A 23,582-nucleotide genomic window follows, 5' to 3' on the forward strand; every position below is an offset into this window, starting at 1 on the left:
ATTATACTCCCACTTTTCTGCTATCACAAAACAATCAAAGTGGCTTACAACATTAAAAGACAGTCAATATACACTACTACATCGTCTGTACAATCTATATCTAACCCCCCTTAAAAAGGACTTCAGCTCCCAGAATTCCTGCTGTTGGCCAAGCTCGCAGAGCTTCTGGGAGTTGGGTCCAAAGTCCTGAGTTTGGGAACCACTGTTGTGACACCTTTGAACCAACTGAAGAAGAAGCCAACTTTTTCTTCCTTTCAGTTAGTCTCAAAGGTTGCTACAAGATCTCTCTACATGATACAGTAATCATATAGTGTGTCTTGCAGTCCCATTTTAAATGAACACATCATGGATTTGGAACAATTGCTAAGGAAGATCTAGGACCAATACAAGGCTGGCTTAGCACTAAAGGAGTATGGAGTCCTTTATTTCCCCAAGGAAGAAGCTTGATGCTTGGCAACTGCTCCTTAACTGGTCTACCATCAACGTTTGGATTCTGCCAGACATTTTGCTCAAAGAGAATGCATCATCAAAGTAACTCGGAAGCTCCAGCAGCAGAGAAAGGAGTTGCGCTCTACAATATTTTATGTCTTTGAGTCAGAGGGCGCACTTCCGGTGGAGGATTGACTGGCTGCGTCCTCTCTAGGCAGAGAGTCTTCTCTAAAGGGTGGTTACTCTATGGTTCCTGCAGAAGCTCTCTGGCTGCATGGGAGGTGGAGCTTATTCCTGGCTCCGAGCTTTGTCTATGGTCCAAAAAAAACTGCAGAAAGCAATCCAGTTTGAGACTGCTTAACTGCCCTGGCTCAGTGCTAGGGAATTCTGGGAATTGTAGTTTATGTGGCACCAGAGCTCTCTGCTAGAGAAACATCAATGTCTCACAATGTTCCCAGATTCCCTAGCATTGAGCCAGGGAGTCAAAGCAGTCTCAGTCTGGATTTGTTCTGTGTTTTGGACTTAACTGCCCTGGCTCAATGCTAGGGAATCCTGGGAACTGTTGTTTGTGAGACATTGAGCCTTCCCTGTCAGAGAGAGCTCTGGTACACCAATAAATTGCAATTCCAGGATTCCCTAGCACTCAGTCAGGGCAGTTAAAGCAGTCTCAAACTGGATGTTTCTGCAGTGTGTCTTGGACCTCCAGTAAAAACCCAGTAGCCTTGCTGCATACTCATTGCAGAAACAATCTCGGTTTGATTCCACCTTCCATGCTATGGAATTCTGGGAAGTGTGTTTGTTCTGGCATCAGAGCTGCATCAAACCTAGGGTGACTGGATGTCCTAGTCGTAAAGGTGGACAAGGCACCATAATGTAGGACTTACCAAATAAAAGATTAAAAATACTCTAATGTAATTTACGTTTCCTATCTGCTCAGATTTGAAGAACATTTGCGATTCCTCCCCAGACAGAAGGCTGAAATTAGGACCGCCCTGGAAAAAGAGGACGTCTGGTCATCTTGTGGTCGATATTATTGGCTACAAGCAATAACTTACCAGAAACAATAATACAAAACAAATACATGACATTCTAATATTTCTCTTTTTAAACCAAAAACATTGAGGGGTAACAATCACAGCAATTACAGACCTAACTAAACTAAATACTAAAAAATACAGTGGAAAATTTTAACCAACAAAGCAGGGAAAGTATGGCTTCCAACTTGCCGTTCTGTGGTTCCGTAACTTAAGGATTTCTATTTCTATTTAGATATTGCGCATCTCTTAACAATATCTTAAAAATTAATACTAATCGGTTAAGTATTAACGTGCACTCCGTTATCCATAGGCGTAGTGGACAGTGTTTGCCTTGTAAAGGCAGCTTCCGCCTCGTTTTGTGAGCAATGCAGTCAGTGTTCGCCTCGATTGTCACTGACAGAGAAGCAGGACATAAATAAAGTTTTATTATTTTATTATTATGTGAAACTAAGCAATCATCTGAGTGACGTCCCTGCAAAGAGTTTCATTCAACTTTGTCTTCCTTTTTTCCTCTGTTCCTCGTGATTTATTCTGCATACATCACAGATGCATCCTTCACTGACCAGAACGCGGAGTTCCTCTGACATGGTGCTGTGAAGACTTGTAGACCTGCCGTAAGCAACCATTAGGTGCTGATGCTAGTGTTGAAACTCCCCACCATGCATTGGATAAGCCTCTTGTTCACAAAGGCTTCGTATAGGAGCAGCTTGTGCCATACAGTTCTGATTCAAAGGAAACTTTCCAGTCATCTACCAAGCCAGGTGTGTTGTCATTTACCACAATTTTATTCTCCTTCCTACAACTCTTAAGGTTTTGTGCTTTGGGTTTAGACTGCCTAGCAACATTACTGGAGCTACATAATAAAAGCCAAATTAACCTCCTATTGTGCTTGGGATGTTAGGGATGGGCAGGGCCTTGCCACCTTGAGTATATTAAATTTTAGACATTCTTGAGTCTAATTCTATGTCCTTACAGTTCTGGCTGTTGCCTCGGCACTCTTATTCACTGTTTATTGACTGAACCTGTCCTAAACTAATTGCGGGCATTAAAAAAAGCAGAAGTATTCATTTAATTTCCAATGTGGTATTCATGTTAGTCTTTACAACAAAACACAAACAGTTCTGGTCACCTTAAAGCCTAACAACATTGTGTAACCATTAGTGAAGATGCCAGCCACAGATGCTGGTGAAACTCGGATAAACTCTTCTAGAACATGGCCACAGAGCCCAAAAAATCCACAAAACCCATAAGTGATGTTCCCCACTTCACCAAAGACATGAGAGTTATCCAGAATTCCAGGTAGTGATACTTTTATTGCCAACCAAAATGCACAATGTACTTGTTGCAAGCTTTCAAACTCCACTGGCTTCTTCATTAGGCAAGATGTTAGAACCCAAAGGGAGAAAAATTAGAGATGTTGCATGCATTCTGTGTTTCTACCCTTCATTAAGATGATATGGGGGTGCACTTTTGCAGGTGGTCTCTCCTCCTTCTGGCCATGTGGGAGATTTTCAAAGTCCAGGTGTACAGTTCATTTGCATCTCAACAAGGTTTCTCTCTCTTGCAATCCACATCTGTTTCCATTCCTGTGAGGCCATTGGCCTCGTTGTAGGCAGAAGGCAATGGATTTCTCAGAGCCTCCCATATTTTTCCATCTGGAATCCTTGGTGGGTGTAGAGGTGAAACTCCTAAAAGTCCACATTTAAGAAGAAGAAAATTGTTTTACTTTGGTTGAAAGTCCAGTCCACTGCTCTCTCTCAGGGTTCCCCTGTTGCAGCTACAATCCAGAAAAACTGCAGGGGTAGCCGTGTTGGCCATTCAGCAAATTCAAGCAAAAAATCTACCAAATAACGGCCCCATACAGACAGCAAATAAAGCTGCTTCAGGTCACTGTGAGGTATGCTGTTTCAATGATGATGTCGTCCTAAGAGTCCAGAAGCTGCACCAAAGCCACTCCAGTCCTAAGGGCTGATGACACGCTTTGACACAGCTTCCGGACTCCTAGGAAGCGTGCATCATTTAAACAACATACCTCCAAAGTGACACGAAGCAGCTTTATTTTGGTCTGTCTGTATGGGGCCAATGATACCTTTATTGACCAAACGAAATGCACCATATACTTGCTGCAAGCTTTCGAAGCTCCACTGACTTCTTCATGACAGGCCGCTTTGTAGACATGGATTTTCCCATTGGGGAAAAATCTGCATTTTACCACCGAGAAAATGGATTTTTCTCCTGTTTGGTTTGTAACGTTGTGCCTGATGAAGAAGTGAGTGGTGTTTCGAAGCTTGCAACAAGTATATGTGCATTTGCCAATAAAGGTCTCACCTAAATGGTGGTTTTTGTTTGAATTTGCTGAAAGTTCCTCCTTGCATGTTTTCCAGAATTTCAAGTGTATTTAGTATACATGGCTGAGATGCACTGTAGGACAGTGAAGTCAGAAGGAATTTAAATGTTTGTGCTATGAAATGCATTGATCTTTAAAGCCCACAAGATTCTTTTTATCAGATTTGCTTTACTGTTTTCAGTGGCTGAAGATGTGGTAAATCAGTCATCGCCACAGCTGAGAGCTGCTGGGGGAAGTGGAAACATAATTCTCAAAAACCCAAGTAATCACCATCTGTGTTCTGTTTCCTCTCCCAGAGTCCCTTCAAGCATTGCCTGGCTCTGGTCCTCACTTCAATGGAACAAGCTGCACCATCATCCTTCAGATGATCCTGTAAATATTCAGCCTTATTCTCCCATTAGCTTAATCTACTGCTTTTTCAATTTTCCTCTCTCTTCCAATCATTTTCTATTATTTTAGCAGTTCTTGCTTTGTTAGAAAATTTTTGGCACATAACCAAATGCTTAGTATTAAACAATTGAAGCATCTGGAAGCCTTCAGCTGTTGGCTGCTGTTACTGTTTCACGCTGTGTAGTTTTTATCAAGCACTTCTTTTATAAAAAAACATCTTTCTAAACCCCCATCTTTTCTTGGCTGGACTTTTAGGCACCAGGGATTTTAATCCAAAGCAGATGGCCATCCGTGAAATATCTTCACTACCATAATCAGCTGCTTCAAGCGCCATGGAGCCGTGGCAATAGAACACGCCTGTGTTTGAGCGGAAGGTGAGGTGAGTTGGTGTTATTTCTGGTTTTGGAAGTGCTATGGCCCTTTTATCCGAAAAGAGCTTGATCTCTAGCCTCTTTCTCTGAAAATTGAAATTGTACACAAAGCTGCTTCACTTTCATTGCTTTCAAAAAGACCAAAGCAGCCTACTGTATCCAGGACCGAACTCTGAAGGGAAGTAAGTTGTCAAGTTGCCCTCATTGGACTTGTTATAGTATTCCCTTTTGTCTACTTCCTCAGATGCATAGAAAAGCAGACGCATCTTAGGAAGTAGACTAGAAGCAATCCTCAGATACATCTGAGGAAGCAGACCACGTCTGCGAAAGCTTATGTTACAACTATTTTCTCTCAGTCTCAAAGGTGCTACAAGATCCCTTTGCCTGCTGAATATTAAGTTTGTTGAGTCTTTTGTATGATGCTGAGGGAACATTGTGAGTCCCTTAAATTTCTTCCTTTAATTTTTGTTGATTTTGTTTTCTGGTTTCTGTTGTGTTATGGTAGTTGTGGGAACCTGCATTGAACTCCTTTGAACACTTTTAGTAGTTTACTCCACTGTGTGGAGGATTTGGACACTAAAGTCAACATTTTACATACCACCTCAATGTTAATGGACCAAGGCAAAGCTTTCACCTCAACAAATTGATTTTCAAAACCAGATCCCCACCCCTGCATCCCACCATGATAATTATTGGCTAGTTTCTAACATTCCATTTTTAGGCAAGGCTTGTGGTGATCCCTCAGCTCCAGGGGCTTCTGGATGAATTGATTATTCAGACTCATTTCAATCTGATTTCAGGCCAGGTTATGGGACAGATTTGGCTTATTGGTGCTCTTTGCCGGGCGCTAGACAGGGGGAGTGAGTTGTTGGTTCTGCTGGGCTTCTCAACTGTGTTTGATATCATCTACTGTGGTATTCTTCTGGATGCCTGGCTAGGATGGGACCTGGAGGCCTTGTTATGCAGTGGCTTCATTCTTTCCTGAAGGGACAAACCAACGAGATGGTGCTGGAGGATTCCTGTTCAGTGCCTGGTCTTGCCTGTAGTGGTCCCTCAGGGTTCTGCTTCACCCTCATGCTATTTAAACATTTGTGAAACTGCTCGGAGAGATTGTTCGGGTTTGGGATTTGGTGCCACCAGTATGCAGATGACACCGAACTCTATTATTCCTTTCCATCCCAAGCCAGGGGGGCTGTTTTGGTCCTAACCAGCGTCTGTCATCAGTAATGGATTGGATGAAGGCAAACAAATTGAAACTTATTTAGACAAGTCAGTGGTGTTCCTCGTCAGTCAGAGAATAGCAATTCAGCCTGTGCTGGAGGTGGTTAACTTCCCTTGAAGATCAAGCTCTGCAACTTGTGTGTGCTTCTGGATTCAGCTCTGAGCCTGGAATCCCATTTGCACATTTAAAGTTTGTACGCTAGCTGCCCCATTCCTTGAGAGTTCACCAGTGGCACATCCTTAGTTACATCCTGGTGGATTACGTACACCACTCTTTGTGGGGTTGCCTTTGCAAAGTGTTCAGAACTTCAGCTGGTGCAGAGCTGCAGCTAGACTACTAACGGATTCTAGCACAGGACCAGCAGTATAACTGTTGCAACAGTTCCACTGGCTGTGCCATTCCGAGCACAATTCAAAGTCCTGGTCTTAACAACCTTAAAGCACTCATGGCTAAGGGCCAGGTTATTTGAAGAACGTATTCTCCCTCTCCCTTAGAACCAACCCATGCTCTGAGATCGCTGAGTGAAGCCCTTCTCTCTGTCCCACTTCTTCACAGGTACACGGTGGCAGCATAGGAGAGGGCCTTCTAAATGGCTGCCCACAGGCACTGGTTTAATAATGTTTAACCTGGCTTTAATTTTTTTAAATGTTGTAAGTCACTTTGATTTCAATCTGGGGAAAAGGCAGAATAGAAATTAATATATAAACTAATCAATACAATTGACTTTGCAAGTTCTGATTTTCACCATACACTTTAATGTGTTAACTTTGTTGTTGTTTGCTTCAAGTCAATTCGAATTTATGGTGGCCCAAAGCAAACCTATCATGCAGTTTTCTTGGCCCATTTCTTCAGAGTGGTTTGCCATTACCATCCCCTGATCCTGAGGAGTGTGATGCCCAAGGTCACCCAGCGGGTTTCCCTGGCTGTGCCAGGATTCGAACCTGGTCTCTAGAGTCCTAGTCCACTGCTCAACATTACACCAAACTAGCTTGCACATACACCTTTAACACGTTAAGTAGAATGATTAAAACTTAATCAAGCTTGGTTCGGATCTTCTGCCTTTACTAATCGAATTAGTCCTAATGCAGAACTGGGCCTTTCCTGGTAAAGCGTTTTTTCACATTAAGTTAGAGCTTTCAGGATAGTTCAAATGCTTACAGCACTTGTCAGTACAGGCATGCTCATTTATGGGGAATGAAAGCATAGGTTTTGTAACCTTTTCCTTCTTCCTCTAGCTTTAGCCATACTATCACTTTATAGTTTAGTTGACTCATTAAGATTTTTATGGGGGTGGAATGGAACTTGGCTTTACTTCTGTGAAATCAAGGGCACATGGCCTGATGGAACCCTGGATACCAAGCACTGATAACATTAACTTCAGTCTTCCTGTTTCCTTTAGAAGCATAGAATCATTGGTTGGAAGAGGACCGCAAGGGTCATCCAGTCCAACCCCCGCCATGCAGGAACTCTCAATCACAAGCATCCCCAACAGATGGCCAATCAGTCTCTGTTTAAGACTCTAAGGAAGGAGACTCCACACATTCAGCTCCTAGATATATTGGGTAAATGGGCCATTTTGTTGTGGTCTAGGGCCCTAACTCTGCCACTGATTGCTTTCTTCTAGAAGAAAAAACAGTAGGCAAGTATAGAAATCAAAGTGGAAGAAGTGTGGCCTATGGGCCACATGTGCCCCCAAAGTTATTTTTGAGGCTCCAATTCCCCCAGCCCTCCTCTTAAAAAATTGGGAAAATGTACAAACTGTCGACATAAAAATGCCCCCCACCTCCTAGTGGGTGGGATAATGATCTTCCCTTCCCCATCGTTTTAGCCTGGGAAAACCAGGGCAGCCCTCCCAAGTCTTACAGAAGCTTGTGCAGTCCTCAACCCTTGGAGTTGCTTGTCTAATAGGCACTGAAGAAATAATGCAGTTCGACATCACTTTAACTGCCATGACTGAATGCTATAGAATTCTGGAATTTGTAGTTTTGTGAGCTATTTAACCTTCTCAGAGCTCAGAGAGAGAGAGAGAGGAGCTCTCCTGCCACAACAAACTATAAATCCTAGGGTTCCATAGGATGAATCAATGGCCTGTTACCGACAGCCAAAATAAAGCTGCTTCGAGTCACACGTGGAGGTATGGTGTTTGAATGTGCATGCGTCCTAAGATCCAGAAGCCACACCAAAGCTGCACTCCCGTCCTTAGGGTGGAGTGTGGCTTTGGTGCGGACTTCTGGCTCTTTGGACGCATGCATCATTGAAACACCATACCTCCACTGTGACTCGAAGCAGCTTTATTTTGGCTGTCTGTAACCGGCCTACTTCTGAGTAGTATTTTTTGAACAAGCACTGTTCAGAAATAGAATAGGGGTTTGCGGACTGCGAAGTCAACAGAGGAACAAAGAAAGGGTAAGGATATCTTTCCCATTATCAAAGCCCCTAGCACTGTATGAGTAATAATAAACATGCTGAAGGATTATGAAGGGTCCAGCTGTTTTTCTTCTGAGTAGACATAGCAAAGTCATGGGTTTATCTAATGTATCTTTTGAAACCAGTTATAATGTCAGCTCATCAAATCTCCCCAAGGCTGTAACCCACTGAATCAGAGCATGAGTAGAAAACAGAAGGGAGGGGAGAAGTGTGAGTAAAACCAAGAGAGGAGAAATTGAGGACATCTACCTTTCAGGCCTAAAGCGCCTGACATTCTGTAAGAATCATGGCTGATCTAGGGCCAAGCAACAAATCAGTCCTGCGGCACATTTTATTCTACCAGGACTCCTCCTTCCCCAGCCATTTCTTTTCCCTTCTCTTTATATTTTGCCCAGAATTTTTTACTGGGTTTACAGCACTCTCTTCTTCTAGTGTTTAAGACAGCAATGTTACAGCAAGTTGAGTAGCATGCCTAGCAACAAGGACCTATGTGCATTTCTACTAATCCTATCCTTCTTTTTCTTCAGGCTATCCTGTTTTTTCTGGATCTGTCAGAAGGCCCATCCACTTTATGAATTCTAATGTTCCAAATCAAGTAACTCATTAAAACGCCATGAGATTAACTTTTGTCCATCAGGCAATCTAGTTGTTAAGCTACTTTGCCCCCCCCCCAAAAATGAAGTTAGTAGTTAACAAGTTAATTAACTAGTTGTGTCCAAGCTCTTTTATACACATAGGGTTATTGATGGGGGTAATGCTGCTGAAGTGCTGCTGAGTCAGGGATAATGCTTTTGTTGTCATTAAAATCAGTAAAATATAATATCATTAAATAATATATTATGATATATATTAAATATATCAGTACTATTTTAAATTAAGGTCTTATATCAGGTGTATTTTTGACATTGGAGAGCCAAAACTTTACAGCCAAGTACTGTAGATTCCTATGGGACAAGGTGCTCATTACCGTAACTAACTAAAACCAGGCCTTTTAGGGCTTTAGAGGGGAGCACCAAGCACTTTCAATTAGGTCTGGAAATCCACTGGAGGCAGTGTGGTTATTTGAGAAGAGGCATTCTTGTTATCTTTGGTCCATTCCAGACAGTGATCTTGCCATAGTCTTGTAATGCTGTTGTTAAGACTCTTCAAAGGCAGCTCTCTGTCATCTAGTCTAGATGTGATGAAAGCAGGGGTGAGGAACATGTGGCTCTCCAGGATGTGGAACTCCAGCTCCTATCAGCCCCTAGCCAGTGGCATGATGGAAATTGCAGTCCAAAACATCAGAGGCTCGATTGCCCATCCTGGGCTAAAGCATGCATTATTGTGGCTAGATTATTTTAGTTTTCTCAGACATTCTATGTCTGTCTAGACAGAAAAACCTTTGTCAGAAATATGTTGTATGCACATGCTTTACAATTTAATCAGAGATCCTATATGATGAAATAGTTATCTTTCTTATTTTCATCTTCTTCAAAGGAAATCTTATTGGAGAACTACGGGAAGATTCAAAGCTTGTCTATGATCTGAAAGATCAGGGAGGAGAACTGCTCTCTCTTCGGTATGACTTGACTGTATCCTACCAAATGTTTTACCTCATAGAAAATCTGGTTTCATTGGTGTGATCTCTGGGATAGGATGTGGAATTTGAATCTAAGCTGCATCCCTCCCAAGGACAGGGCTATTCCAAATCCTATTTCATTCATACCTATAGTTGGCTAATATGTGACACTTTGCCACTGAAGATCAGTTAAAAAATACAAGTGGTACAAAAGTGAGTTTCATTTTTAGTAGTTTTTGGTTAGAGGGCATAGAATAAGGTCTCAAAATTACAGTGTTAGCAGTATGTTTGGCCACAATTCAAATGGCTGGTGTTGATTTTGAAGGTTTATAGCCTAGACATCGTGCAGGTCCCCTAGATGTCATTCAGCTGAAACACTCAGCATTTCTCATTGCTTGGTATGCTGGCAAGGCCTGGGGACTTGTATCCCAGCAGCATCAGGAGAGCTGTAGCTCTGTCCTGATTCAAAAATTGCTGAGGTGATGCCTTCCTTCCCAGCAAGGTTTCCTCAATATCCTTTTCATGCAAATTAAGCTTTTTAAAGTATCTATTGGCAACCTGGAAACCTAAAAAGCAGCACAGAAAAGAGAGCTTGTGGCAAATGGAACAGGCGCGAGGGAGATGCCTGGTAGACTGGAGATCCTCCACCCCTGCTTTAGTTAATGTCTTCTCCTGTGGAAACATCTGAAAGAGCCACCATACACTATTCCTTGAAAATGGCCCTCCTACATTTATTATTGGGATGCAGTGGCTCAGTGATAAGACACTGACTCTGTAGATTGCAAGATTGGCAGGATGGCAGTTTGAGGCCCAGGTGCCGTATGACGAGGGAGTTCCCATCACTAGTCCCAGCTTCTGTCAGCCTAGCAGTTCAAAAGCATGCAAATGCAAGTAGGTCTGCAAATGCAAGTAGGTACCACTTTGGTGGGAGGGTAAACATGTTCTGTGCAATCATGCTGGCCACATAATCACAGAGCAGTCTCTGACAGCCACTGGCTCTTTGGCTTAGTAATGGTAATGAGCAACACCTCTATGGTAGAATGACTTGACAACGTGGCTACAGTGGAGAGTTCTTAAAAGCCTGACTCTTTGATTGCCGAGGGTTTGCCTTGCCTTCTTAGCCATGATTCACCATCTAAAATCCCCATCCTTAGCTCCATTTTGACTTTTTGAAGTCTCATTTGGAATATAAAGGGAAACTTTTATGAAAACCCAGTGCACTGGGGAACTAGACAGAGAGAAGCAGGAGACTTTGCTTATTTCTAATGAGCTGCTAATGATGGTCAGTTGGTTTTCTCTTCTCAGAGGAGGTGCTAGGGTTAGGGGGTCGATCTTGGGGTAGAGGGGATTGCATATGGCTTCTACCTAGGACTCCCACATCCTTGACATACTGCCTTTGTTGTTCTGTCTGCTGTTTTGGTGTCCACCAAGAGAGACTAAACGTGCTTTGACCTTATATGCTTTAGGTTTTTACCCTTGTCTGTCTGAGCTGCTAAACCTTTTTTTTTGGGGGGGGGGTGTTAGTATTTCACTCTGCTGCTGTTGTGGTTTTTTTAAAAATTAACTTTGTTTCTATTTTCAAGGTAAGTTGTAGTGTGCTGTCCTCGAGCATCCTAGTGGCACTAAGAGCATGGATGGGCAAGTCATATATTGCAATAAATCTTGTTTAAAAAAATAGAAGGTTGAAGAATTGAGTTCTTCTTTCTGAGTATGTCTATTTCTCTATATATCCTTTACCATCAGCTCAGTGAAATTCCTAAAAATGTCACATGCAACGAAGTTCAGAATTCCCAAGCTGGCAGTAGTGTGTGTGTGTGTGTGTGAGAGAGAGAGAGAGAGAGAGAGTGTGTGTGTGTGTGTGTTATAGGTAGCTAGAAAAGAATAGAATGAAATAGACACTTGTTGCTGTTCATTTTTTCTGGAAGGTTCTTACACAGCCAAGCAGAGGATATGGCTGTAACTGTATGCAAAACTTGGTTTAACATTAATAGCACATGAAGTGCTGGAACCAACTATTCATGAAGTAGACTTGACACAAATCTTTAGAATTCTGAGAGAATAAGATTGTTATCACACTTTGAGCTGTCAGTGATTTTTCTTAACAAAAGATTTTCCAGGTGCCATTTGCTCGTTATTTGGCTATGAACAAAATCACCCATTTTAAGCGTTACCAGATTGGCAAAGTGTACAGACGTGACAGCCCAACTATAGCCAGGGGGCGTTACAGAGAGTTCTACCAGTGTGTAAGTACTGTCAGCCCTCTATCTTTGCAGGTTTAACTTTTGCAGATTTTACTATTCATGGGTTTGCCTGAGAATAGAGAGCAAATTAATAGACTGGTGGGTGGGTGGACAGAGAATACAGGACATGTCCCTAAGGGCCATCCATTGCTTCTAATGTTATCGGTGAATGACATCCTGCTGAATGATGCCCCCAGCAAGCCTTTGCCTTCTCCTGGCTGCCACCCTCCTGCCAGGTGAGCCCTCAACCCAGTCGCCTACTAGACAACCAGCTTTCTAGGCATTTGTGCATCTGTCTGTGCACTGCCCATACTTCTGCCACTCTCTGCCTGTCTATCCAGCCCTTGTCCCTCCCTGCTAGCAGCTGGCTCAGAGGTATAGGCAGAGGAAATGCCTGGCAGAGGAAGGAGGGAAGAGGCTCTGTTTGCCATGTGCCCCTTGAGGCCTCCCCACAGCTTACCTCACCGTCCTTCCCATGGTCCTTCCCTCTGTTGCGCCCAGCGCCTTCATATGTGCCTGGCTGTGGGAGAGAGGTCAGGAAGGTGGGGAGGTTGAGGATCCTGGGTCAGGGGCTGGAGCCAGCCTTCTGGCGACCATGGCAGCGGTGCCCCATCTCCTGTCCCAAGCCGTATCCTGGGGGAAGGGGCTAGAAATACTCAGTTTTCCCACTTTCATCGGAGTCTTGTACTCCTAACTCCCATGAATATGGAATTTGTAAACTGCTCATCTTCCATGGGGAGAGACAGAGAGAGTGTGTTGTACAACTCTTTAACCTTAGAACCTTGGGTGGATTGTGGGGAGCAGAGGGTTCTGTATTTGAAATGTCTAAGGGGAATGCTATGATTTACCTCTCTTCACACTTCAGGGAGATGAGATTTGTTTGTTCCCTATTTCTCACTGTTACAATTACCCATCTGCTTTTGCTTTGTGGGTTTTAACAACTACCTTTTTTGCTCCAGGACTTTGACATTGCTGGCCAGTATGATCCCATGATTCCTGATGCAGAGTGTCTGAAGGTCATGCATGAGATCCTAAGCAGCCTACAGATTGGAGATTTCCTTATCAGAGTAAGAGAGTGCGTTACCAGAATTGACTGTTCTACATGCTGTTTACTCTGAGAAATAGATATGGACTGAAGGAAGGGGTAGTAATGAGTACATTCATTTTGGAACCTCTGTTTGATTTCTGTTTAGCACTTTTTCCTTTTTCACTAGGTCAATCACAGACGTATTTTGAATGGGATCTTTTCAGTATGTGGTGTTTCTAAAACCAAATTTGAGAGTGTTTGCTCCACCCTTGACAAATTGGGCAAGGTAAATAATAAAAATACAGTCATATTAGTCTGATGTGTTGGGTCTGAACTATGTTATGACATAGTCCAGCTATGATTAAATAGAGTATATACTAAATAAGGAGGATAATTACCCTTCCTGGGCCTTAACAAATTGACATATTCTGTGTCTTCCTCAGGTAGTAGTTTTGTTACCTGTATCCTGTTTTAGTGGTCTTTTGCTAATGTGCATTGCAGTAGATTTGACCATTAGTCAGAACATTAATTGCTTCTGTACCGAGAATATGCTGAACTAACTCCAGTCTTTTTCACAGATGACATGGGAAGAAGTAAAAAATGAGATGGTCAAGGAGAAGGGGATTTCTCCTGAGACTGTTGATCATATTGGTGAATATGTTCAGCTCAATGGTGAGTTTCAATGCAGGCACAATGTACATTTCAGTATTTATTTCCTCAGCTAAGACAACCAGTTTGGCTGAAATTCCAAGTTCCTTACGGGTCACCAGCTGGTATTTCTTATGACCTGGCCAAGTGTTTCTAATAACAATAATAACAATATTTTCGCCTTTTTCTCAGTCCAGGACTCAAAGCAGCTTACAAAAATTTAAACGAATTCAGCCAAAAATTTACATCATTAAAAAATCTAAATACAGTACTTGTATAATTAAACTACTGTATATACTCATGTATTAAGTCTAGAAATTTTAGTTAGAAAATTGACCCAAAAAACCTGGGTCGACTTATCGATGGGTCAATGTAAGTACTGTACTTTAACTTGTGTGTGTGTGTGTGTGTGTGTGGAGAGAGAGAGGAGCCAACCCCTTTCTCTAAATAGAGTGGTAAAAGGCGAGAGCTTAGTCCCTCCAGAGAGCACCAAAAAGAAGCATGGATCCCCTCTACTCTCTCATCTATCCAGTGTTTAGAATGAGCACAAACAGCTATGCCTGCCAGAATTTTCTCAGTTCTTTGGCATTATTTTCCTTTTCATCATCCTTTATATCCTTTTTTACATGCCCCTATGTTTCACCCCCGACTTATCCACGGATCACAACAAAATCCATAATTTTGGCCCTAAAACCTACTCACAACTTATACATGAGGTCAACTTATCGCTGAGTATATACGGTATCAGCAACAAAACATATGAAAGGCCCTTTCTCTCTGAACAGTCAGCTCTCAAAGGCCTGCTGAAATTAAAGGATAGTAAGGCTAATCTAGCTTTCTAGGAAGGGAGTTTCAGAGCCTGGAAGCTGCCATGAAAAAGCTTTCTTCCATGTTCCCGCCAGATGTGCCTGTGAAGATGGTGGGACAAAAAGAAGGGCCTCCACAGAAGATCTCAAGACATGTGCAGGCTCATATACGGAATAGTAGTTGTGAGTTGGATTGAGGTAGATGGAGCAAGGACTAGGAACTGCATTACTATCCATGTACCTTCCACCCTAAATATTTATTTTTTGCAGGGGGGCTGTGTCTGATTGAGAAGCTGCTCCATGATCCTAAACTGGCTGACAGCAGGCTGGCCATGGAAGGGCTAGAGGACATGAAATTGCTATTTGAATACCTTACTCTGTTTGGCATCATAGATAAGGTGAGTTGGGGTGTTTAATTAGGTCTGTCTGAGTAATCGGGGGAGATTTCTAGTTTTTGTTTACTAATAGGATCCCTGGTATTTCCTCAGATTTCCTTGGACCTGAGTTTGGCTCGTGGTCTAGACTATTATTGTGGAGTGATCTATGAGGCAGTCTTGCTGCACCAACAAGATGGTCGCTTAAAAGAATCTCTTCGTGTGGGCAGTGTGGCTGCAGGTGGGCGCTATGATGGACTTGTAGCATCATTTGATCCAAAGGGACAAAAAGTACCCTGTGTAGGAGTCAGCATTGGTGTCGAAAGGATCTTCGCTATCATAGAACAAAATACTGAGGTAAGGTCTGTTCTTAACATGTACTCAGAGAGTATTCCGAGGATGATATAATTCAAGTTGTATATAGCAGTTAGTATACTACATATGCAGACATTGAGAACCCCACTGGCCCGAACAATGGTGAAATCAAAAGGGAGCAATAACTTTATGACTTCAGGAGGTCCAAAGGCTCTCCAGCCCTGTTTTATTTGATTGGCTGTAATTCTCAGTACTCCTTCCTTTCATGAAGTTTTAATGCAATACACATGGAAACTATATTTCAGCAGGGAGGGATGGTAACAGCTGTGCTCAGAGAGAAATGAACCTTCTGTGGTAAGTCGACACAGTCTGTCAACCAGAGAATAGCATTTAATTGTGGAAGTTTATCTGAGGGAACTTTGTCAAAATCTAATTAGGGACAAAATGAATATGTGTGTATTAGCAGGTGTTTGACAATGTCATAATAAAGTGTTTCATTTTCTGTTTTAAAGAATCTTCTATTGTGATAATGTTTAGGAGGCATCTAATTTTATTATATTAATTTAATTGGCTGCCAGAGAAAGGGGTGCAAAATGATTCTGTTCTGCCCATTTGATTGCCTCTTTCTAGTAGAGATTATGTGCTATTAGGTTTTGTGTTTTATAATCGAGGGACCTTTGCTGATGCAATAGCTGTACAATGATTCATAATTCAGCTTTTTAATAAAGCAAGCAGATAGGCACCCCAAAATCAGAAGAATAACTGATGGCTTATTTTTCCACAAATGTCCTTCAATTTGTAAAACCAAATCACTGCTGGTTGGTTAAAACTGTATTCAGAGATAGGAGAAACTCCACTAAGATCATATGGGGAAGAACATTTCTGAAACAGGATTTGGATAATGCCTGAGACAGTTGTTGCATCTTTTATGCTGAATAATTGCCTGCCTATCCTAGTAGTCTCTGTAATTACCCCTCACATTACAGTTGTAATGAGGATCAGAACTAGTGGCTTGCCTGAGGCCATCCAATGATTTAATGGCTGACATAATACTTGGCCTTGGTGATTTGGTTCATGTTCTTAATTATAACAATGTACTTGCTCACTAGATGGCTTTTTCTTTTTGATGTACTGATCTGTATGTGTGTGCGTGTGTGCATGCAAGTCGCCTGTCAACTTATGTCAGCCCCATTAATTTCATAGTGTTTTCTTAGGCAAGGAATATTCAGAGATAGTTTTGACAGTTCGTTCCTCTCAAATACACCTGGTATTTGTTGGTGGTCTCCCATCCAAGTATTAACCAAAGCTTCCAGGGTCCGATGGGGATCTGGTGCCTTTTACAATATTTAGGCTTAAGAATCTTAGCTCTAATACAGTCTTCTGCAGTCTTTATCACTTAATATTTGGGAATTCCAATTTTAAATGGATGGCTAACTTCTTAAAATTAGTGGTGAAACTAAACTTTATTAGGGAAAATGCTGGAAGTTGTCTTGGACCATTACCCGCCAAGTAACCATAGTGGACAAATATTGAACAAAACAGAGGACGTGGAGTGGGAGTGAAGGGTTGCGTTAGGCATAATGGAAAAGATCTATAGTTGGCCCTCCACATTTGTGGCTTTGAGTTTTGTGGATTTAATTATTTGCAGATGTGATTTATATGTTCTCTCTAGGAATGTCTAGGTCAGTGATGGTGAACCTTTTGCAGACTGAGTGCCCAAACTGCAACCCAAACCCCACTTATTTATTGCAAAGTGCCACGTCCCTCTGGCTTTCTAGTAATGAACTCTGGCAAACTCTGTGCTGGAGTAACAGCATGTGTGCCCACAAAGAAGGCTCTGAGTGCCACTTCTGGCACACATGCCATAGGTTTGTCACCACTAGTCTAGGTCCTCCAGTGTGGCTCTGTGGCCAATCTTCCCCAAAGGCTGTGCTGGAGGACCTAGAGATTCCTAGAGAGAATACTGCTCTAGGCATTTGTAAATCCTCCAGAACAATTCAGTAGACATCTTCTGGTGAATGTTGACCATACAGCTGTGCTGGAAGACCTAGACGTTCCTAGAGAGGTGTCATTTCAGGTTAAAAAACGCATATTAAATTATTATGTTTCTATGTCCATGGAGTTTTTGATGCAACTTATTTTTTTCTTAACCAAGTCATGCAAATGGTCTGCCTATTCCATTTTTAAGAACTATTAGAAACTACAAACACTGTCTTTTCTACTCTGCCCATCAGCAACTCCTCCCTTTCCTTTTTATTTTATTCAGGCCAATTAAGGTTTGTTTGTTTTTATAACCCCGAAAATTTGTTCACCATTTAAACTATTTTTTAAAATTAACCTGTGTTTAAAACACTGGCCTTCTGTTCATTTGGAACTTTCCAGAGAGCATTATAATACATACATCCAAAAACTTAATAAATTATACACTATGACTGAAGAAGCATTTTGTTGGACTTGCCACCTTAACTATGCAAGGAATTTGTATGGAACTGACATCATGTGAGACTGTGTTTTTAATACAAACTGTGAGAAACACAGTCTGTCTGGTAGGGGAAAGTTATTCTGGTATTTTGATGCTTAAAGTCTTTTTCCAGCTTGCAGTGAAAAAATTTATCCTCTTACTGCTGTGAAAGAAGCACCATATTTCCTGCTTAAATGTAGTGAAGATGAGAAATCCCTTCCATCCAGCAGTATGTGGCTGAACTGGCTCTTTCTCTCAGTACTAGTGGGAAGCAAGTTAAGAAATGGTCATCAGAACACAGTGGATAAAATCCTAAATTGCACTGGCAAAACTTCTATCCCCCCCCCTTCCCCTTGAATATGCAAAAATTAGCTTTGGAGGATTTCCCAGCCCTCCAGAGCAATTTTATGGGTGCACCAGAAGGATTGCATTGGGTGAAGAACTCTCTTCTTCTTGTTCTGCTGGATTTCACCATCAGAAGCCCACCAATGGATCTGGCATAGTTGGTTTAAACAGCAGAAAAACCGCAGAGAGCAGCAGCCCCCACAGGCAACAGGTCTTCAGTATTATATAAAGAGATGTAATTGTTAGTTACCTTGTTGTACCTTTGCAACCAGGGATGAAGAGACGTGTTTGTATGACTTTCTAACTCTTGTACCAGAAAAATTTGGCTGGCCTTGAGTATTAATCACCTTTACTTGGGTGATATGGGGATGCAGTTGCTGTGCCTCAGACAGGAAAATGCCCTGGGAAAATGGGTACATGAATACAGTCCTTGTTAACTGAGAAGCAAGTCTCACTACATTATTTCCAAGTATTGTGTATTGGATTGCAATCCAAATTTCTGTAAATTGACAAGCTTATTTTAACTATACCGTAGTCAGAAAAATTTGCAGAATTGACTCAAGCAAGAGTTAGTAGTTGTAATGGAAGATTTTTTCCCTAATCGTAATTAAACCTAGTTAAGCTGTTGTTTGATTGCTTATTATGCAGTGACTTAGTTATTAAAATGGCAATTCTGATGATTGTAAAATCAGAAGGTTAGCAGTTCGAGGCCCGAGTGCTGCATAATGGGTTGAGCTCCTGTCACTAGTTTAACTTCTGCTAGCCTAGCAGTTCAAAAGCATGCAAATGCAAGTAGATAAATAGGTACCACTTCAATGGGAAGGTAATGGCATTCAGTACAGTCATGCTGGCCACATGACCACCAGAGCAGTCCTCAGACAATGCTGGCTCTTTGGCTTAGTAATGGAGATGAGCACCACCCCCCTACAATCAGTTACAACTAGACATTCATGTTAAGGGACTACCTTTACCTTTTTTTTACCTTGATTGCTAATACTGAGTTTTATTTCTTTGCTCTGAAATGTCAAAGGAGAAGATCCGCACATCAGAAACTCAAGTGTTAGTGGCAGCTGCTCAGAAGAACTTCCTTACTAGAAGAATGAAGCTAATCTCTGAACTATGGGATGCTGGCATCAAGGTAACACAGAGAAGCCAAAATTATACTCTTATGTACGTCTACATTAGCATTCTTTTAGTACAAAAAGGGGGAGACTGTTAGCAAAGACTCTGTGGTAATACCTAGGCCCTTCAACCTGCCTCATGCAGACCTGAAACTCAGAGACAATTTCTGATTTGGTAGAAAACATCTCACTAAATGTTTTAGTCTATGGTGTAGTGTTGATGACTCATATTCACAGTATGAATGTTTCACTTTCCATTTGTTGTGAACATTTTTAGGCAGAGATGTTTTATAAGAAAAATCCTAAACTATTAAACCAATTGCAATATTGTGAAGAAACAGGAATTCCACTTGTTGCCATCACAGGACAACAGGAGCTGGATGATGGAGTTGTAAGACTTCGGGATGTTACTACCAGGAAAGAGGTTAGTATTTTAAAGGAGTTTATCTAAAATAATGAATCTGAAACTAAAACCCAACAATCTGAAATAATATTTCTCTGGAATTCTGTGGATATAACCCATGTCAGATTTGTTGTTGCCATTTCTGACTTATGGTGACCTAAGGCAAACCTATCATGGGGTTTTCTTGGCAAGATTTGTTCAGAGGGGGTTTTCCTTTGCCATTGCCTTGGTCTGAGGCTGAGAGAGTGTAACTTGCCCAGAGTCCATGACCAAAAGGCTTCAAACTCCTAGCATAACATTCAAACCAATACACCATACTAGCTTGTATGCCAGATATAAGTTTAATTTTTTTTTATTGTGAAACTTACCTGAATTTGATTATTTATCTGTTTTTCAGATCATTGTTCCTAAAGACAAGCTCATAGAGGAGATCAAGAGAAGACTAGAGAAATGATCCCTTCATTTCAATTTTTAAAAAATAAAAATTGGCAGCTTCATGCTGTCCTTATGGATTTTTTTTCCAGCCTGTTGGGGTGTTCAGAGGAAAACTATTGCCTGCCGTACAACAACACTGTCTAGTTTTTAGTTGTTTTAGGTCAACTTGTATACTCACAGATATTTCTATCAACCATCTAGAGAAGCAAAACAAAACAGAAAAGATTCCGCATCTGCTCTCAGGGAGAGACTCAGCTTTTTATTTCCCTGAAACTGATAGAATTTAAACTGCCTATCAAGCTGCTGTTAAAAGCAGAGGAATGGCTAATAAAAAGCATCAATACCAGTTACACAGGATGCATCTTTAGATGCTGATACTCAAAACGAAAAATAAAACAAATATTGTCTAGGCTGATTTCAGCAGAGTTTTTCTGCACTGGATGGCAATATCCATCCTTAGTAAAGTCCAGCTGTATAAAGCCATAAAAGATCGTGGGGAAAAATATATTTCTAAAAATCTAGATGGCTGGGGCACCACTAGCTAAAACTACTGATGAATCTGAATTATCAAATTAATATATGGCTTGGTTAGTACTGTATACATTTATTTAGTATTGTGGGTTGTTTTTTCCCTTTGGAAGCTACAGAAAAAGCAACACCACTAGTACCTTATACTGAGCATTTTCCTCTGTTCACAGACTTTCTGCAGTCTATAACAAGAGCAAAAGAATGTGCCATTTGGAAGTATATGTGCAGGGATTCTCATACCAGCAACACAGAAACTGAGAAATAGTCCCCCCAGTGGGTGAACTTTGGCATTGCTGATAATGTAGCTATTAACCAGTGCTGGGAGTTTTCTTCCTCCTTGGGACACATACTCTAAGACAGTGATGGTGAACCTTTTACAGACCGAGTGAAACTGCAACCCAGACCCCACTTATTTATTGCAAAGTACCACGTCCCTCTGGTTTTCTAGTAAGAAACCCTGGTAAACTCTGTACTAGGGCAACAACATGTGTGCCCACAGAGGGCTCTGAGTGCCACCTCTGGCACGTGCCATAGGTTCGCCATCATTGCTCTAGGACAGTCCTACTCAAAGTGATGTTTCCTGGACCATTGAGCCATTGACTGCTGGTCCCTGACAAGTTTCCAAGAGAAGAAGAAACAGTTGTACCCAATGGGCACAAATTTAGTGCCAGTCCCTGGCTCATTGGAAAACAATAATTGCCTGCCCCTCACATCATAAACACGGCCCTAGGGCATAATCTTCAGGAAGGCTGCATATTGTAGTGGGAATGGGTTGGAGTTGGTGGAGCCATTCTCTGCCACTCATTTTCTCCTTCCTTCCTTCCTTCCTTCCTTCCTTCCTTCATAAGCAGGCAGACTACACATTGCTGTTGCTCAAGGTCTGAATAGATTAAAACATTCAGGACTGCAGGTTGACCACAGATGGTTTTGCACTTAATATTTTGCTTACATTTATTGTATTTAGACATTCTGGAGAAACTGTTTATATTAGACAAAGGATAAATGGATTTGTATGTTTTGTTTTTCAATTAGGACTGTAAATATAGAATAACTGTATTTGTCTGTGGAGAATGACAAACAGATGATAAGTGTCACTTTTTAAACTTGTGATAAAAAAAAGTAAATGAGGAAAAAAATATGGAATTGACTGGAATTGTGTGAACATCCCATGGATATGTATTGGTCCTTTGGGTGAAAGACAGTAGGGTTATGGAATTTTGCCTACTAGGAATCCGATTGCCTTATAGTCAATCAATCATTTGGGAGCAGCATCTATAGAAGTTGGTTGCTGAAGAGAGAGAGATTTGTAACAAGTTATCAGGCACACCAAGAGAAGAAGACAGAAGCAGATGTGGATACCCCAAAGCCTTCATAACGGCAGTGCATGCTGGAGGCTCAGAGATTACTCAAAGGCAAGGCTAAAATCACTCAAGAATACAGCTGGAAAAATATATATAATACCTTTTTATTTAAAGTTATTTAAGTAAAGTTTGTAAATGAAATCAATATTACTTGGATTAATGTATTGGAACCTCAAGAGGTAAGAATAACTACTGTATATACTCATGTATAAATCTAGAAATTTTAGTCAAAAATCAACCCAAAAAACCTGGCTCAATGTAAGTACTGTACCTTACCTTTTTTCAAAACAGGAGTCATTCCCTTCTCTGAGCAGAAGTGGCGAAAGGTGAGAGCTTAGTCCATCCTGGCAGAACCTAAAAGAAAGCACCGACTACCTCTACTGTCTCTGCCACAATGGCCTTTCTGAATGTTTAAGTGGGAAAATAGTGGCATGCTTTGGCATAATTTTCTTTTTCTTCATCCATTACATCCTTTGCTACATATCCCAAAATCTTAACCTCGACTTATCCACAGGTTGTATTAAAAAACCATAATTTTGGCCCCAAAACTTATCCTTAACTTCTACATGAGGTCAACTTCGCATCAGGTATATATGATAATTGATTAGCACATCAAGTTATCTATCAGGTTATTTTCCCTAGTGATTTCACACAACTTTTTATGTTCCACAATTAATGCTGAAATTTGAAAACTAGACTTTAGTCAGTTAAGGTGGATACCTCTCCCTCTGTTAGGTTCAGGGAGACCTGCTCCCTCAGAAGAAGAAATACTAATATTTGATGAAACGCATCACATGGCTCTGTTAGACAAGCTGTTCTGTTTGATTTCTTTGGGATAGATAATATAGGAAGTTCAAAATAGTACATGTAATGTTTATAGTTGCTTGTATGTACAGTCAGTCCTCCATAACAGCAAACTAGTCATCTGTGAATTAGAGCATCCACAAATGACTCTGCTCTATTATCAATGGCGGTGCAATCAAGCAGCTGTGTCGCTCCAGCCATGCGCATGTCAGTGTCCCTTGATGGTAATGAGACTTGAGGTCCCATGTTTTTGGTATCTATGAGGATCTGGAACTGAACGCTCGCCAATACAGAGGGCTGACTGTGTGTGTGTCATGGAGAATATAATAAAATATGCATCATATGTTGAAAAAAGTAATTTACATTTTTAAAGGAAATAATGAGGCATTGTGGTACATATTCTTCATTTTGACAATAATCATGCAGTTTTGTATCTATAATTTAATTAATGCAATGTTAGCATTTACATAATTCTGAACACTATACATTTCTCTGCAGTACTGGGGTATGGCCAAATTAAAACAAATAGAAAACCAGTAGGCTCTTTACTTAAAAGCTTGAAGACATCTAATAAGTTCAATACCAGCCCATTTGCTGTTACAGTGTTCTGTGGACATGACCAGATCATGCCCAATCAGACTGATCTGCATGACCATCATGTTTAGACTGGATAAGCTGTCAAACTTTTATGGTCATAAAACGCATAATCAGCTTAGTTCAGTCTTCTGGTCTAAGCATGACAGCTGTGTAAGCACTTTAGGCTTCCCTCTTACATTTTCATAGTTGTCAAGGAGAATTTGAATGCTGGTCTCTCTGTGTCCAATTCTGACACAGCATCTTCTGTTAGTGTTGTGCACCTCTGTGGGGATTTTAAAAAGACTAAACAAAACTTTTCCTCTAAGGACATTGTGGCCTGTTACAGACAGCCAAAAT

General features: G+C 41.3%; 1 protein-coding gene across 1 annotated transcript in view; it reads left to right on the forward strand.

Moving 5' to 3' along the window:
• The window catches only part of LOC121927768 (histidine--tRNA ligase, cytoplasmic-like), a 250,341-nt gene extending 230,310 nt beyond the window's left edge, over positions 1-20,031 (forward strand). Inside the window, 12 exon segments of the mRNA XM_042461635.1 lie at positions 4,459-4,497; positions 4,500-4,577; positions 9,700-9,794; positions 11,899-12,024; positions 12,981-13,088; positions 13,236-13,334; positions 13,627-13,720; positions 14,773-14,900; positions 14,991-15,233; positions 19,028-19,135; positions 19,396-19,542; positions 19,919-20,031. Of these exon segments, the coding sequence (XP_042317569.1) occupies positions 4,459-4,497; positions 4,500-4,577; positions 9,700-9,794; positions 11,899-12,024; positions 12,981-13,088; positions 13,236-13,334; positions 13,627-13,720; positions 14,773-14,900; positions 14,991-15,233; positions 19,028-19,135; positions 19,396-19,542; positions 19,919-19,975 (1,322 nt within the window). The 3' untranslated portion in view covers positions 19,976-20,031.
• The last annotated feature ends 3,551 nt before the right edge of the window (positions 20,032-23,582 follow it).

The sequence above is a fragment of the Sceloporus undulatus genome, chromosome 4 (assembly GCF_019175285.1).
Source record: "Sceloporus undulatus isolate JIND9_A2432 ecotype Alabama chromosome 4, SceUnd_v1.1, whole genome shotgun sequence".
Taxonomy (NCBI): domain Eukaryota; kingdom Metazoa; phylum Chordata; class Lepidosauria; order Squamata; family Phrynosomatidae; genus Sceloporus; species Sceloporus undulatus.